This window comes from Chlorocebus sabaeus, chromosome 8 (assembly GCF_047675955.1).
Source record: "Chlorocebus sabaeus isolate Y175 chromosome 8, mChlSab1.0.hap1, whole genome shotgun sequence".
Taxonomy (NCBI): domain Eukaryota; kingdom Metazoa; phylum Chordata; class Mammalia; order Primates; family Cercopithecidae; genus Chlorocebus; species Chlorocebus sabaeus.
The window spans coordinates 4,199,242-4,212,360 of NC_132911.1; the positions used below are offsets into that span (position 1 = coordinate 4,199,242).

The window sequence follows — 13,119 nt, forward strand, 5'->3', positions numbered from 1 at the left end:
TAATATTTTCAATATTTATGCACCTGGAAAATTTTCAATGATATCTAATTAGCAAACACTTGTTGAATATTGATTATATATCATCTTCTAGGAAAACAAAGACCGTCTGCCCTCAAGTAACTTAATCTACTCTTTTAATAAAATGGTAACCCACGATGGGCTAAGCACTATTATAGAAGTATAAACATTGTGTTTGGGAACTGGAAGTGACAACGTGATTGGCTTTGCTAAAGAAACCTTCAAACGTGAGAAGTGCACACTGGAGTTTCTTGTGCAACAAGGTGGGGAAGGCCAGTCCAGTGTGTAACAGGAACACACACCCAAGCTGAGAGAGGCTAGCATCTGAGTAGAGGTTTCTATAGGCTTTGCCAGAGTGGAGGATGGTGATTGAGGACGATGTTGAAAACTGCTTGGGGGAAGTTTTCAAAGAGGGTTTTGTGGCCTTTATTTTTGGCAGTGGGGAGAATGAGAAATCACTCTGGCTGAGATGAGAGGACAGTGGGGAGTTCTGAGCAGAAGTGAGGTGTTGCCAGAGTTGCCGCTGAAAAGGTTCACCTGGGTGCCTGTGCTCAGGTGGGCCAGAAAGTACGCAGGTGCAGGAAGAAGGAAGCCCGTGAGCAAGGCAGGGGGCTCAGACCCCCAGCCGCATAGACCAAGGCGGCAGGGCAAGGTAAGGAGAATTTGGATTTTGGATCTATTTTGAATAGGGACCCCGCTGAATGCATTGTTGGATTCTCTGTGTGTTGTGAGATCTAGAGAGGTCTAAAAATGGCTCCAAATGTTTCATCCTGAGCCACTGGCAGGATGGAGTCGACTTTACCAAAACAGGGAAGACGTCAAGGGGCCCAGGATTGGGAAAGGCATGAACAAGGGCTGTGGTTGAGTTTCAGGTGTTGAGTTGCCTCTCTGCATCTCTGCAGCAAAGCAGAGACATCAAGAAGGCAGGTGGATGATCAGGGGAGAAGGCTGGGAGGTTGATTGGTGTTTCCTAAGGAGTACCAGAATTGGGTATTTATTAACTAGGAATGGGATTGGGGGGATAGATTATATCGAAGAGTTACATTAAACCACACAGAATTGCCAACATTCCATCATTTCTTACCTACAAAAATGACAATTGTATACAGTTCAAATTGGTACACATGGAAAACTGAGTAAAAGAAAGTAAGCAAGTGTCATTTCTGTAGAAACTTTCATGGGTATCTTAATGTTTGTTGCTTCTTTAAAAATATATGGATAGAGAAGAAAGGAGACCCAAGGACAAGCCCTCCTGGCATCTGATCTTTAGAGTTTCAAGGGAAGAAAGATGTGAATCAGCCAAACAGCCAATGATAGAGTGGCCCTTGGAATAAGCAGGAACAAGAGCAAATGATAAGATGGAAAACAATTGAAGAAAATGTTTCAAGAAGAAAGAGTCAAATAAGTGTTTAAAAAGCTCCAACGTAACATGGAATTACAAGATAGAGAGGTAGTGCAACCCTGATGTTAAATTCTTGTTTAAAATGTACTTTCAAACTGTGCTTGGGAAAAATATGGTAATTCAAATGTCTTCAAGGAAACAAATATTCAGATGACTGTTTTCTCTCCAATAATTAATCAGACCTCTAATGCTTATTTCACATGTTACTGACATAGAATCAAGTAAAAATAGCCTACCAAGAAATCTAATTTAATACAATTGAATAAATGTCATTTTTGCTTGGTAACAATGGCCACACTTAAAACATCAATCATATAAGGAAAATATTTATTTTTGAGTTCTATTTATGAATGTTTAAAATCATAACTAATTCCAATGTTTTAGATTATAAAATTATCATGGTTTATGAATCACAACACAATCTAATTTATAGGTAAAGTTCCTCATTTTTTTTGGTACCAGGTTCATAAAGACAAATAAATGAGAGATGTCCATCCTCCCACCAACAAAAGAGCAGTGACGGCTTCTTGGGTGTGATGGAGACTCTTTTGCACTTTGTGAAGAGTTTCCCACCTTTGGCTTGGAAAGACACCAGCCTGATGTAGTTTCATAGCTGGATTCCCCAGTGAGGGGAGGAAGGTGGGTGGAGCGAAGGGGACAAAACAGCCTCATTTCTCCTGCAATGAAGCAGGGTTCCTGGGTCAGTTTCTTAATTATGACTGAGGGGTTATAGGAACCTTCTTTTCTAAAACTAGAAAACCAGCACATGTGATTTATTCCAGGTGTAGGAGTCAAATGTTTATCAGGTTCTCAGGGAGATGGAGACTGGTGCCCCATTCTCAATGGTTCCCAGAAGTGGCAAGCTACCTTTTGTGGAGAGTGGCTGAACGACTGGCTTTGGGGTGGTCAGACCAGGGTCTTTGTGTTCCAGCCCAAGATCCTTAGAGAGAACCACATGAGATGAATTACTGTGACTGTCCAGACCAGTGGCCCCCAAATGAGAGCAAGGGGAATATAACGACTAGGGCAGAGGTAGAACCAAGTCCCTCTCTGTACTCACCCCACTGAATCATCCTGCAACTCCCTGGCCATCCAACACTGGCAGCAGGTTTTAAAAACAGAGCGGTATTCGACTTCCTGTCAACTCGAATGCATGGGAGCTAGAACTGGATACGATTTGTCTTAGGAAAATGACTTTTATTTTACAGCCATGATTGTAGCACACTCACGGCCATTTCATATGCTTGCCAGAGTCCTTTACAGAACTGTATTATTTAAAATCCCACATGACACATATAACACACTCCCAGTGGGATAATCTGAGAGTTTCTTGCCTAAGGTTGGGTTTGGAAATTCTAGGAAGAAGGGTTTGTGTTAGTCTCCTCTCATGCAGCTAATAAAGACATCCCTGAGACTGGGTGATTTACAAAGGAAAGAGGTTTAATTAACTCACAGTTCAGCACAGCTGGGGAGGCCTCAGGAAACTTACAGTCATGAAGGAAGGTGAAGGGGAAGCAAAGCGCCTTCTTCACAGGGTGGTAGAAAGGAGAAGTGCAAGCAGGAGAAATGCCAGACACTTATAAAACCAACAGATCTCAAGAGACTCTCTTATTGTCATGAGGACAGCATGTAGGCAACTGCCCTCATGATCCAACCACCTCCACCCGGTCCCACCCTTGACACATAGGCATTATGGGCATTATAATTCAAGGTGAGATTTGGGTGGCGACACAGAACCAAACCGTATCAGGAAGGTTACTTGGAATTAGTACAGAAATCTGGGAAGAGGTGGTGAATGCGGCAGCTTGAGCAAAGCAGTCTGTGTGGATCATGGGGTACAGCGGACTCCGGGGTACCTGAAGAGCTGGGGTACGAGGCCTCTGTGCCCTGACATGCCCTCCTACCCCAGCTCTTCACCCTTGCTGGAGCTCCTTATTGGAAGAATCCAATACAGGTTTGCCTTGAGAGTCACAGAGTAGTTAAAGGAGGAGAAAATAGTAGATTTGGGGGCCAAAGGGAAAATAAATGACATCCAGGGTGGAATTCTGGAAGACAGAAATGTCCTTAGAAATTGATGCTCTATCCTCATTTCATAAAGTAAAAATAACAGAGACAAAAGGTCAGTCTCAAAGCATTAGAGGTCAAGATAGAAACTCACATTTCCAGAGTTACAGTCTAGACTATGCTTTTTAAATGTTGTACCACTCTAAGATTTTATATCTTGTTTTTCCTTTCAATAAACTTCTAAAGACAATCTTGCAGAAACTCCTTCATTTAAATGCCTCAGAGTCAAAGTTATATTCTAGCTCCTAAGTGAGTATTTCTCAAAATTTATACCAGAATTGGGATTTATTAACTTATGACAGGGATGGAGGGATGGATCCTATCCAAGTGTTATGTTAAACCACGTGAAATTGCCAGCATTCAATCACTTTTGCGCACAAAAATGACAATTTCATATGATTCAAATGAGTACATATGGAAAACTGAGTAAAAGAAAAGTAAGCAAGTATCACTTCTGTAGACTCTTTTATGGTGTCTTCATGCTTATTTCTTCCTAAACATTCATATATTAATTAATTATATGAGAAGAAACATGTATCCATGATCCTCAAATAATTATAATAAAGGGTCTTTTTTTTTTTCTACCCAAGTTAGAAAGATGTTCTCTGAAGAGAGAATCATGAAGAACATATAGAAAAAAAGAAGTGATGACCAGGTTTCAACAGTCATTGTTAAAACAGGAAGATTTTAAAAGGCCAGGAATAAAATGAAGTGCATTCTTTCCACACAATCCAGGAACCCTCTTCTTAGATATCTAGTCAGGTGAACTGAAAACTTATGTCCATACAAAAACCTGCACACAGATTGTTTATAGTTAGCTTTAGGCATAATTGCCAAAATTTTAAAGCAACCCAGATGTCCTTCAATGAGAAGATGTGTAAACAGGCTGGGCAAGGTGGCTCATGCCTGTAATCCCAGCACTTTGGGAGGCTGAGGCAGGTGGAGCACCTGAGGTAAGGAGTTTAACACCAGCCTGGCCAACATGATGAAACTCTGTCTCTGCTAAAAATATAAAAATTAGCCAGGTGTGGTGGTGCATGCTTGTAATCCCAGTTACTCGGGAGGATGAGGAAGGAGAATCCCTGGAACCCAGGAGGTAGAGGCTCCAGTGAGTCAGGATTTTGCCACTGTACTCCAGCCTGGGCGACAAAGCAAGACTCCATCTCAAGGAAAAAAATAAAGAGGGTAAATAAACTGTGGTATAACCAGTCAACAGAATATTATTCGGTGATAAAAAGAAATGATCCACAGAGCCATGAAAAGACCTAGAGCTTGAAAGTATCTTACTAAGTGAAAGAAGACAACGTGAAAGACCACACGCTGCATGATTCTAACTCTATGACTTTCTGGAAAAGACAAAACTGTGGAGACAGTGAAAAGAGTGATTGCCAGGAAGTAGGAGGAAGGGAGGGATGAATAAGCAGAACACAGGGGATTGTTAGGGCAGGGAAATGACTCTATGTGAGGCTATGACTACAGACGCATTTTTCCAAACTCATTGATGTGGTTTGGATCTGTGTCCCCACCCATGTTGAACTGTAATCCCCAGTGTTGGAGGTGGTGCCTGGAGGAGGTGACTGGATCATGGGGGTGGTTTCTAATGGTTTATCACCATCCCCCAGTGCTGTCTCGTGATAGAGTTCTCACGAGATCTGCTTGTTCAAAAGCATGTAGCACCTCCCGCTTCACTCTCTCTTCCCCCTTCCCCAGTCATGGAAGATGTGTCTGTTTCCCCCTCCCCTTCCGCCAGGATTGTAAGTTTCCTGAGGCCTTCCCAGCCGTGCCTTCTGTACAGCCTGCTGAGCTGTGACTCAATTAAACCTCTTTGTTTTGATAAATTACCCAGTCTCAGATAGTTCTTTACAGCAATATGAAAATGGACTAATATACCCATGGAATGCAGAATACCAAAAGTGAGCCCAGAGAAAACCGTGGCTATCGGCTGATAATGATGGGCCAGGGCAGGTTCATTGACTGCAACAAACGGACCGCTCTGTGGGGATGCTGACAGTGGAGGACGCTGTGTACTGTGGACAGAGAGCACGTGAGAACTCTGTGCCTTCCACTCCATCTTACTGCGAGCCCAAAACTACTCTAAAAAAATAAAACCTGTTGCAAAAAATGCCTGGAAAATACAGAATGGAAAGAAGAGGAGAAAGAACATAATCTCATAACTTTCTCAACTTTTTTGTTTTGCCAAATAAGGCCAATGAATCACAAATCTACCATCTGCTCTTGCCACCATTTCAAAAGATTAAGAAAATTTTATATCACAACGAAAAGCAAGAGTGACATAATTTTGGAGTAAAGGACTTTTTTTCCCCCTCCAAGGCAGGATAGCTGGAACACTCTTACTTTCATATTTTTGTGAAGGACCAGTGAAAATTTTACCGTGTACAAGTACTATTCCACAGGCACATGTTTGCAAGTTACTGCTTTGGAGCACAGTGAAACCAGAGGTAAAAAATTGTGCAGACTATAACCTCGATTTTATTAGCAACCTTTTAAAGCATTAAATTGACCTAAGTCAATTTTCTTATGTAAATCCTAAATATGACTTTCCAGTGACCTGCCAAGAGATAAATTGAGTCTGAACGTGTTTGTGTGCAAATTCTACTTGTTTTATGATGACGGCTGACCTTGTGTGCCGCCCAATTATATGGCATCTCTCAATGGTGCCATCCAGAGGGCAATAAAAGGCTGAATTGCCACAGAATATCTCCACTCCTTCCTTCTTCGGAAACCTTTCATCAAAAATGGGCTAGACAGCAAAGATGGGAATTATCATTAGGAGATAATAATCCATGTGTGCAAATATGGTTTCACACTAGTAATTCAGCAGAGTTTCCTCTGTCATATTAGCTTCTTAAAACTTTATCCCTAAGGTGGAAAAAAATTCAAGGACCGTCCTGAACCGGGAAGTTGCGAGTAGAGAATCAAAGCATGTTTGATTAGCAGGTTGTTTGCACAGAGACTTCATTACATAAACAAGGAGTCAGACTGAGGCATGCAGGGAACCTGGAATCGGGGCTGGGTTAGGGGAACCCTGAAGACAGGCTTTACATTTATGTAGAGACCCACATCTGTCTTGTATCCAAGTCTAGACATTTACTGACTAATTGAAACCTTTAAAGTTATACATTTTTTTTTTCATATAACTAAGTAGGTCCATTGCCTGTCCTGACCTTATAATGAACAGATTTCCCTAAAACAAATTGTTCCTTTGATACTGACAGTGTTCAGAACACACTACTCCAAAGTATGCACTTTTGAGGAAACTACAGAAGCAGCAAAGCCACTCCAGCCTCCGCTTGCCCTTCTGCCCTGAAGCAGACCATAGAATAATTATCTGGCCTTCCTCCGAAGCAGGTCATGAAACCTTCATTGCAGAAGGGCACCCCTAGGATGCAGAGGACAGGAATGAAGACAGAGACACAGGGAAGAAGCGGAGAAAAGAAGCCTTGTTAAGTTCCTCCCAGTTTATCACCACTAAATCCTATCTTTTCATCCTCTAATCATACTTCTGCACGACTGTCCATTAAAACACACAATTTTCTCTCTTTCTTTGGGTCTTCATTTCTGAAGGTTCCAATGTCATGCAAAATGCACATCAAATAAGTTTGGTTATGTATTTATCTTGTTAACCTGGCTTGTGTTATGGTGGCCTCAGCCATGAACCCAGCAACGGGGGAAGAGAACTCTTCTCTGCAACATGCGTTTTCCTAACTTCAAATCAGGCTCAACACATTGCATCTGTGTAAGGAGACGCTGGAGAATACAAATGAAGGGAGTTCTGTGTTCATGGCAAGACTCTGATACCAAGGTAAAGACAAAGCAAGCTGTGCCACCTACTTGAGAACTGGATGGAGAAGCCAGACTTGCTGATGAAGAAGTCGCTGTCGAACTGCAGGGTGAGTGAGTTGAAGGTGCTGTGGATGTCCTCGGGAAGGGCAGAGCCACTCCACTCCTTCAGCAGGATGTCGCTGTCCACTGGCCCGTCCCAGACCTTGAGGATGTCATGAGCCATCTCCGTGTCGAAAACAATGAAATGGAGGCTGCAAGAGAGAACACAGTAGCGCTACTTCCCGTGCATCCAGCGTGTCCTCACCCCAAAGCTGTAACGTAAGCAAGCTCATTTCGCTTTCACAAACCCCCACCAAAATGTGCCTCGGTGTTGTTGTTGTCTGACAATGAAGAAGGAGGAAAATGAGGCTCACCGAAGTTAATTCAGGAGTGCAGACTGGGATAAAGCACACAGGACCTCAGTCTGTCATGGATGCAGAGAGATAGGTGAGCTAGATGCTGAGCTATCCGTTTGAGGATAAAAGGATTCCTTTAGAGACTTCCAGATCTATATTTATAATGTAAGCTTTCTACGGCACACAGACCAAGTATAAGTTTGGCATTGACAGGTGTATTTGAAGCAGATCTAAGGCAGCTTTGGTGCAGTCAGTGTTGTTCACGCAATGCCCCGCTAGGTGGCAGCAGCCACACCAGAGAAAAAAGCTGACACCAGAAGGACATTTTCTACCTGTATCTGAATGGTCTGCTCTTGTGTTGTACTTGTTGCTAAAAATTCTATTTTAAAACCTCATTATTTAAAATACCAACACAAAGGCAAAAATGGGTAATACAAACTCCCTTGTTTATAAAATTTTACCATACTTCTATTTACTTCCAGGTATTTTTCAGAGTGACTTAAAAATCTCTATGCCGGAGGGACTGACGTTCAGAGGCAGCAGGATCTATGTAGTCCTATTTACGGCCATTGAATCAAAAAGGGTTTAGCTAAAACACCAGCAAAAATTAGCAGACCCTGAATGGGTCTGATTCACAGTTTTTTATTTCCTGCATATTTCACACCGATTGCAAGGGAGGTAAACTCACAGTGGACGACAAACAAAAACGCTACCCGCGAGTCTCAACTGCTTTGTTTCGCACATATTACATATTTAAATAAAACACTTATGTCACCTTGTGTAAGGTATGGAATGTGTGGTGTATTTTAAAAATAATCAAGATAAATCATTAAACATAGAGAAAAGTACAGCAGATCGTAGACCTTTATTTTCCCACTGCCACCAGTGTTAGTATTTTGCCCTATTTGCCTCAAAACTTAAAAATTTTTTTTTTTTTTGAGATGGAATCTCGCTCCCTCTCCCAGGTTAGAGTGCAGTGTCATGATCTTGGCTCACTGCAACTTCTACCTCCTCGGTTCAAGTGATTCTCCTGCCTTAGCCTTCCAAGTAGCTGGGATTACAGTTGTGAGCTGTTACATCCAGTTATTATTATTGTTATCTGTATTTATAGTAGAGATGGGGTTTCACCATGCTGACCAGGCTGGTCTTGAACTCCTGACCTCAGGTGATCCACCCACCTTGGCCTCCCAAAGTGCTGGGATTACAGGTGTGAGCCACCACGCCCAGCCCAGAACTTTTTATAAAACAAAATCTTACACATGCAACCATTTTTAGCCTCCACTCCACCAAATCATTGGTTCTTTCTCTTATCACACACTCTAAAGTTGTAATGTAATATTCCCATTTATATTTTTATAAGCTTCATATGTGTCTGTGTATTCATATCCCTAAAAACATAGTACTACTGTCTAAGAGTAGTTACATATTAAATATCACTTGACACGTGTGTGCTTGTATCACTTTCAATTTGCTTTTATTTATTTATTTATTATTTTATTTATGTTTTTTGAGACAGAGTCTCGCTCTGTTGCCCAGGCTGGAGTGCAGTGGTGCGATCTCTGCTCATTGCAAGCTCTGCCTCCCGGGTTCACACCATTCTCCTGCCTCAGTCTCCTGAGCAGCTGGGACTACAGGCGCCGCCACCAGGCCCAGCTAAATTTTGTATTTTTAGTACAGAAGGGGTTTCACCGTGTTAGCCCGGATGGTCTCGATCTCCTGACCTCATGATCCACCCACCTTGGCCTCCCAAAGTGCTAGGATTACAGGCATGAGTCACTGCTCCTGGCCTCTATTTGCTTTTATACTGAGTATTATGGGAGAGACTGTTATGCTAAAAAAAAGTAGAATTTTGTTAATTTACTTTAAAACTGTAAGTGCTTTATTTTCCTAGTTCCTGACTAAAGGGTAGTTTGTTTCTACTTTCTAATTTTGACAAACGGTATCGCACTGGATATTCCACTGTACTGATCCAAGGATCTTTCTAGGCCGGCATGATAAAGCAGATTTGCTAACTCGTTCTCCTTTGGGATTCTAACTGCTTTGGTCCAGGGTAATGTATGAATGCCCTTGTTTTATTATATCTTTAGCAATACCTGATTACCATCAGACTAAGAGTTGTACAAATAGAAAATCTGATGGTTGTGGAATGGTGTCTTGTTTCAATTAGTTTCCCTGATCACTCATAAAGTTGATCATCATTTTGCATCTATAAGACATTCCCTTTTTGATTTAGTTCAATAAGTCAACATTTACTGAGCACCAACAGTGTACTGAGTGCACTTTGAGGAACTTTGCATACATTTGCCAAGTTGAGTCCTGCCTTCATGGAGTTCGTGTTGTACAGGGAAGGGACAGGCAAACTACAGCATCCATAATAAATGAGTGAAGAATATGGAATGTTAGTAGCTGGTAAATGCAATTGAAGAACTACAAAAGTAGAGCAGAAAAAGAATCACTGGGAATACTAATTCTTAGGGGAGGAACAAGAAGGCGAAGTATTAAATAGGGTGGTTAGGTTAAGCCATCTTGGTGGAGGGAGATTTGAGTGGAGCCTTGAAGGAGTTAAGGGTGTTTGTCTTATCCTGGTAAGAATTCAGTCAAGCAAAAGCCCCACATAAGGGGCTTACCGTCAGCATTTGAGAACACCCAGGAGCCAGTGCAGCCAGAGCAGAGAAACAGGGACTGGGAAGGAAGAACTGAGAGCAGAGAAGAATGGGGGTTGTGAATTAGATAGTGCAAAGAGAGGTGCCTATGTGTAGAGGGCTTTGTAGGCTGTTTTAAGGATGTTATACCAATGCAGGATGATTAGTGAGTCTTCACCAACAATTTAAAGAACTGTTCCTGCTAGCTCTGTTGACAACAAGCCATGGAGGGAAAATTACACTCTGTCAACGTTCTGAGTAATCCGAGAAAGTTGCGTATGTGCTGAGATGAGCTGAACGTGGAGGTACCGAGGCACTGGTCAGGTCCTGGATACGTTTTGAAGGGAGAGAAAACAGGCTTGGAAGACGTGTGCCTGAGGTGAGCATGTGCCGACCCTGTAAGTTTGTCCCTAAGAAACCAGAAAAGTGGAGTTGTCATCCACTGAACTGAGAAATGGTGCAATATGTTTATGGGATGGGGAAAATCAGAGATCCTGTCTTGCACCTGTTGAGTTTAAGTTGTCAACTAGATATAGATGGACGGGTATGTAGGAAGCTGTTCATGTGAGTCTGGAGTTTCAGCGAGAAGTCAGAGTGGAGAAAATAAACATGTATGTCTTCAACAAAGAAATGGTTTATAAACTATGGGACTGAATGAAATCTTCGAAGGTCTTAGGTAGAGAAGAAAAGAGGACTATGGATTCTGAATTACCTGGTCACATAGGTTTGCCATTAAGCAGAAAGCATCCTAGAGCTGGAAATAATTCTAATGAAAAATGTCCAAGTCTTTCACCCAGAAAACTGCAAAACATCATTGAGACGAATCGTACAAAACCTAAATAAATGGAGAAGTATATAACATCAAGGACCAGAAAGTTCACTACTGCAAAAGATGCCAGTTTTCCCCAAAATGATCTATTGATGTCATGGGACATCAATAAAAATCCAGGCAATTTCTTTTGTAAAAAGTTACAAGTGTTTCTGAACTTCATGTGGAAGTGCAGAGGGCCAAGAATAGTTGCAGTGATCTATATAAAGAAGAACAAAGCTTGATTATCATACTGGGTATCAAGATGTATTATAAAGTAAATCAGGAATTTAGTTAGGCTTTGTACTAGATAGGCAAATAGATCAGTGGAATGGAATACAGTTTGGAAACAGATCTATACAGATCTAGTTTTCTAGTTAATTACTAAGTTTGTGCTATAGTGCAATAAAGAAATAAATCACTTTTCAACAAATTGTCAACTGAACTTAACTATGGACAAAAATCTGTGACACTTCACTCTCCATACCATACACAAAAATTTATCCCCAATGGAATACAGATGTGAATGTGAAAGGTAAATTAAGTTTTCTAGAAGAAAACCTAAGATAATATTTGTATAGCTTTGGGCAGGGAGGATCTAGCAACCTGGACACAAAATCACTGAAGCCAACCTTAACAAAGTTTGTGGCATCGTGTACATTTAAATGTAGTTTAAAAATTTGTGGTTAGGCGCAAAGATGGCTGACTAGGAACAGCCCCAGCCTCCAGCTCCCAGCATGAGCGACACAGAAGATGGGTGATTTCTGCATTTCCAACTGAGGTACCAGGTTCATCTCACTGAGGTGTGTCGGACAGTGGGGGCAGGACAGTGGGTGCAGCCCAAGGAGCAAAAGCCGAAGCAGGGCGAGGCATCACTTCACCCGGGAAGCACAAGGGGTAAGGGAATTCCCTTTCCTAGCCAAGGGAAAGCGTGACACACAACACCTGGAAAATTGGGTCACTCCCACCCTAATACTGTGCTTTTCCAAGGGTCTTAGCAAATGGCACACCAGAAGATTATATCCCGTGCCTGGCTCAGAGGGTCCCACGCCCATGGGGCCTTCCTCATTGCTAGCACAGCAGTCTGAGATCTAACTGCAAGGCAGCAGTGAGGCTTGGGGAGGGGTGCCCGCCATTGCTGAGGCTTAAGTAGGTAAACAAAGCTGCTGGGAAGCTCGAACTGGGTGGAGCCCACTGCAGCTCAAGGAGGCTGGCCTGCCTCTGTAGACTCCATGTCTGGGGACAGGGCATAGCCAAACAAAAGGCAGCAGAAACCTTTGCAGATGTAAATGCCCCTGTCTGACAGCTTTTAAGAGAGTAGTGATTCTCCCAGCACAGAGGCTGAGATCTGAGAGTCGACAGATTGTCTGCTCAAGTGAGTCCCTGACCCCCAAGTAGCCTAACTGGGAGACATCCCCCACTAGGGGCAGACTGACACCTCACACCTCACACAGCTGGGTACACCTCTGAGACGAAGCTTCCAGAGGAACAATCAGGCAGCAACATCTGCTGTTCAGCAATATTGCCTCTTCTGCAGCCTCTGCTGCTGATACCCAGGCAAACAGTGTCTGGAGTGGACCTCGAGCAAACTCCAACAGACCTGCAGCTGAGGGTCCTGACTGTTAGAAGGAAAAATAACAAATAGAAAGGACATCCACACCAAAACCCCATCTGTACGTCACCATCATCAAAGACCAAAGGTAGATAAAACCACAAAGATGGGGAAAAAGCAGTGCAGAAAAGCTTGAAATTCAAAAAATCAGAGTGCGTTTCCCGCTCCAAAGGAATGCAGCTCCTTGCCAGCAATGGAACAAAGCTGGACGGAGAATGACTTTGACAAGTTGAGAGAAGAAGACTTCAGACAATCAAACTTCTCCGAGCTAAAGGAGGAATTACAAACCCAGCGCAAAGAAACTAAAAACCTTGAAAAAAGATTTGATGAATGACTAACTAGAATAACCAATGCAAAGAGTCCATAAACGAACT

General features: G+C 42.4%; 1 protein-coding gene across 2 annotated transcripts in view; it reads right to left on the bottom strand.

Moving 5' to 3' along the window:
• CSMD1 (CUB and Sushi multiple domains 1) overlaps positions 1–13,119 on the bottom strand; it is a 1,948,922-nt gene that overhangs the window by 328,460 nt on the left and 1,607,343 nt on the right. For both annotated transcript variants that reach the window (XM_073017922.1, XM_007961594.3), the window contains exon 26: positions 7,337–7,539. In XM_073017922.1, the coding sequence (XP_072874023.1) occupies positions 7,337–7,539 (203 nt within the window). The remainder of the gene's footprint in view (positions 1–7,336; positions 7,540–13,119) is intronic.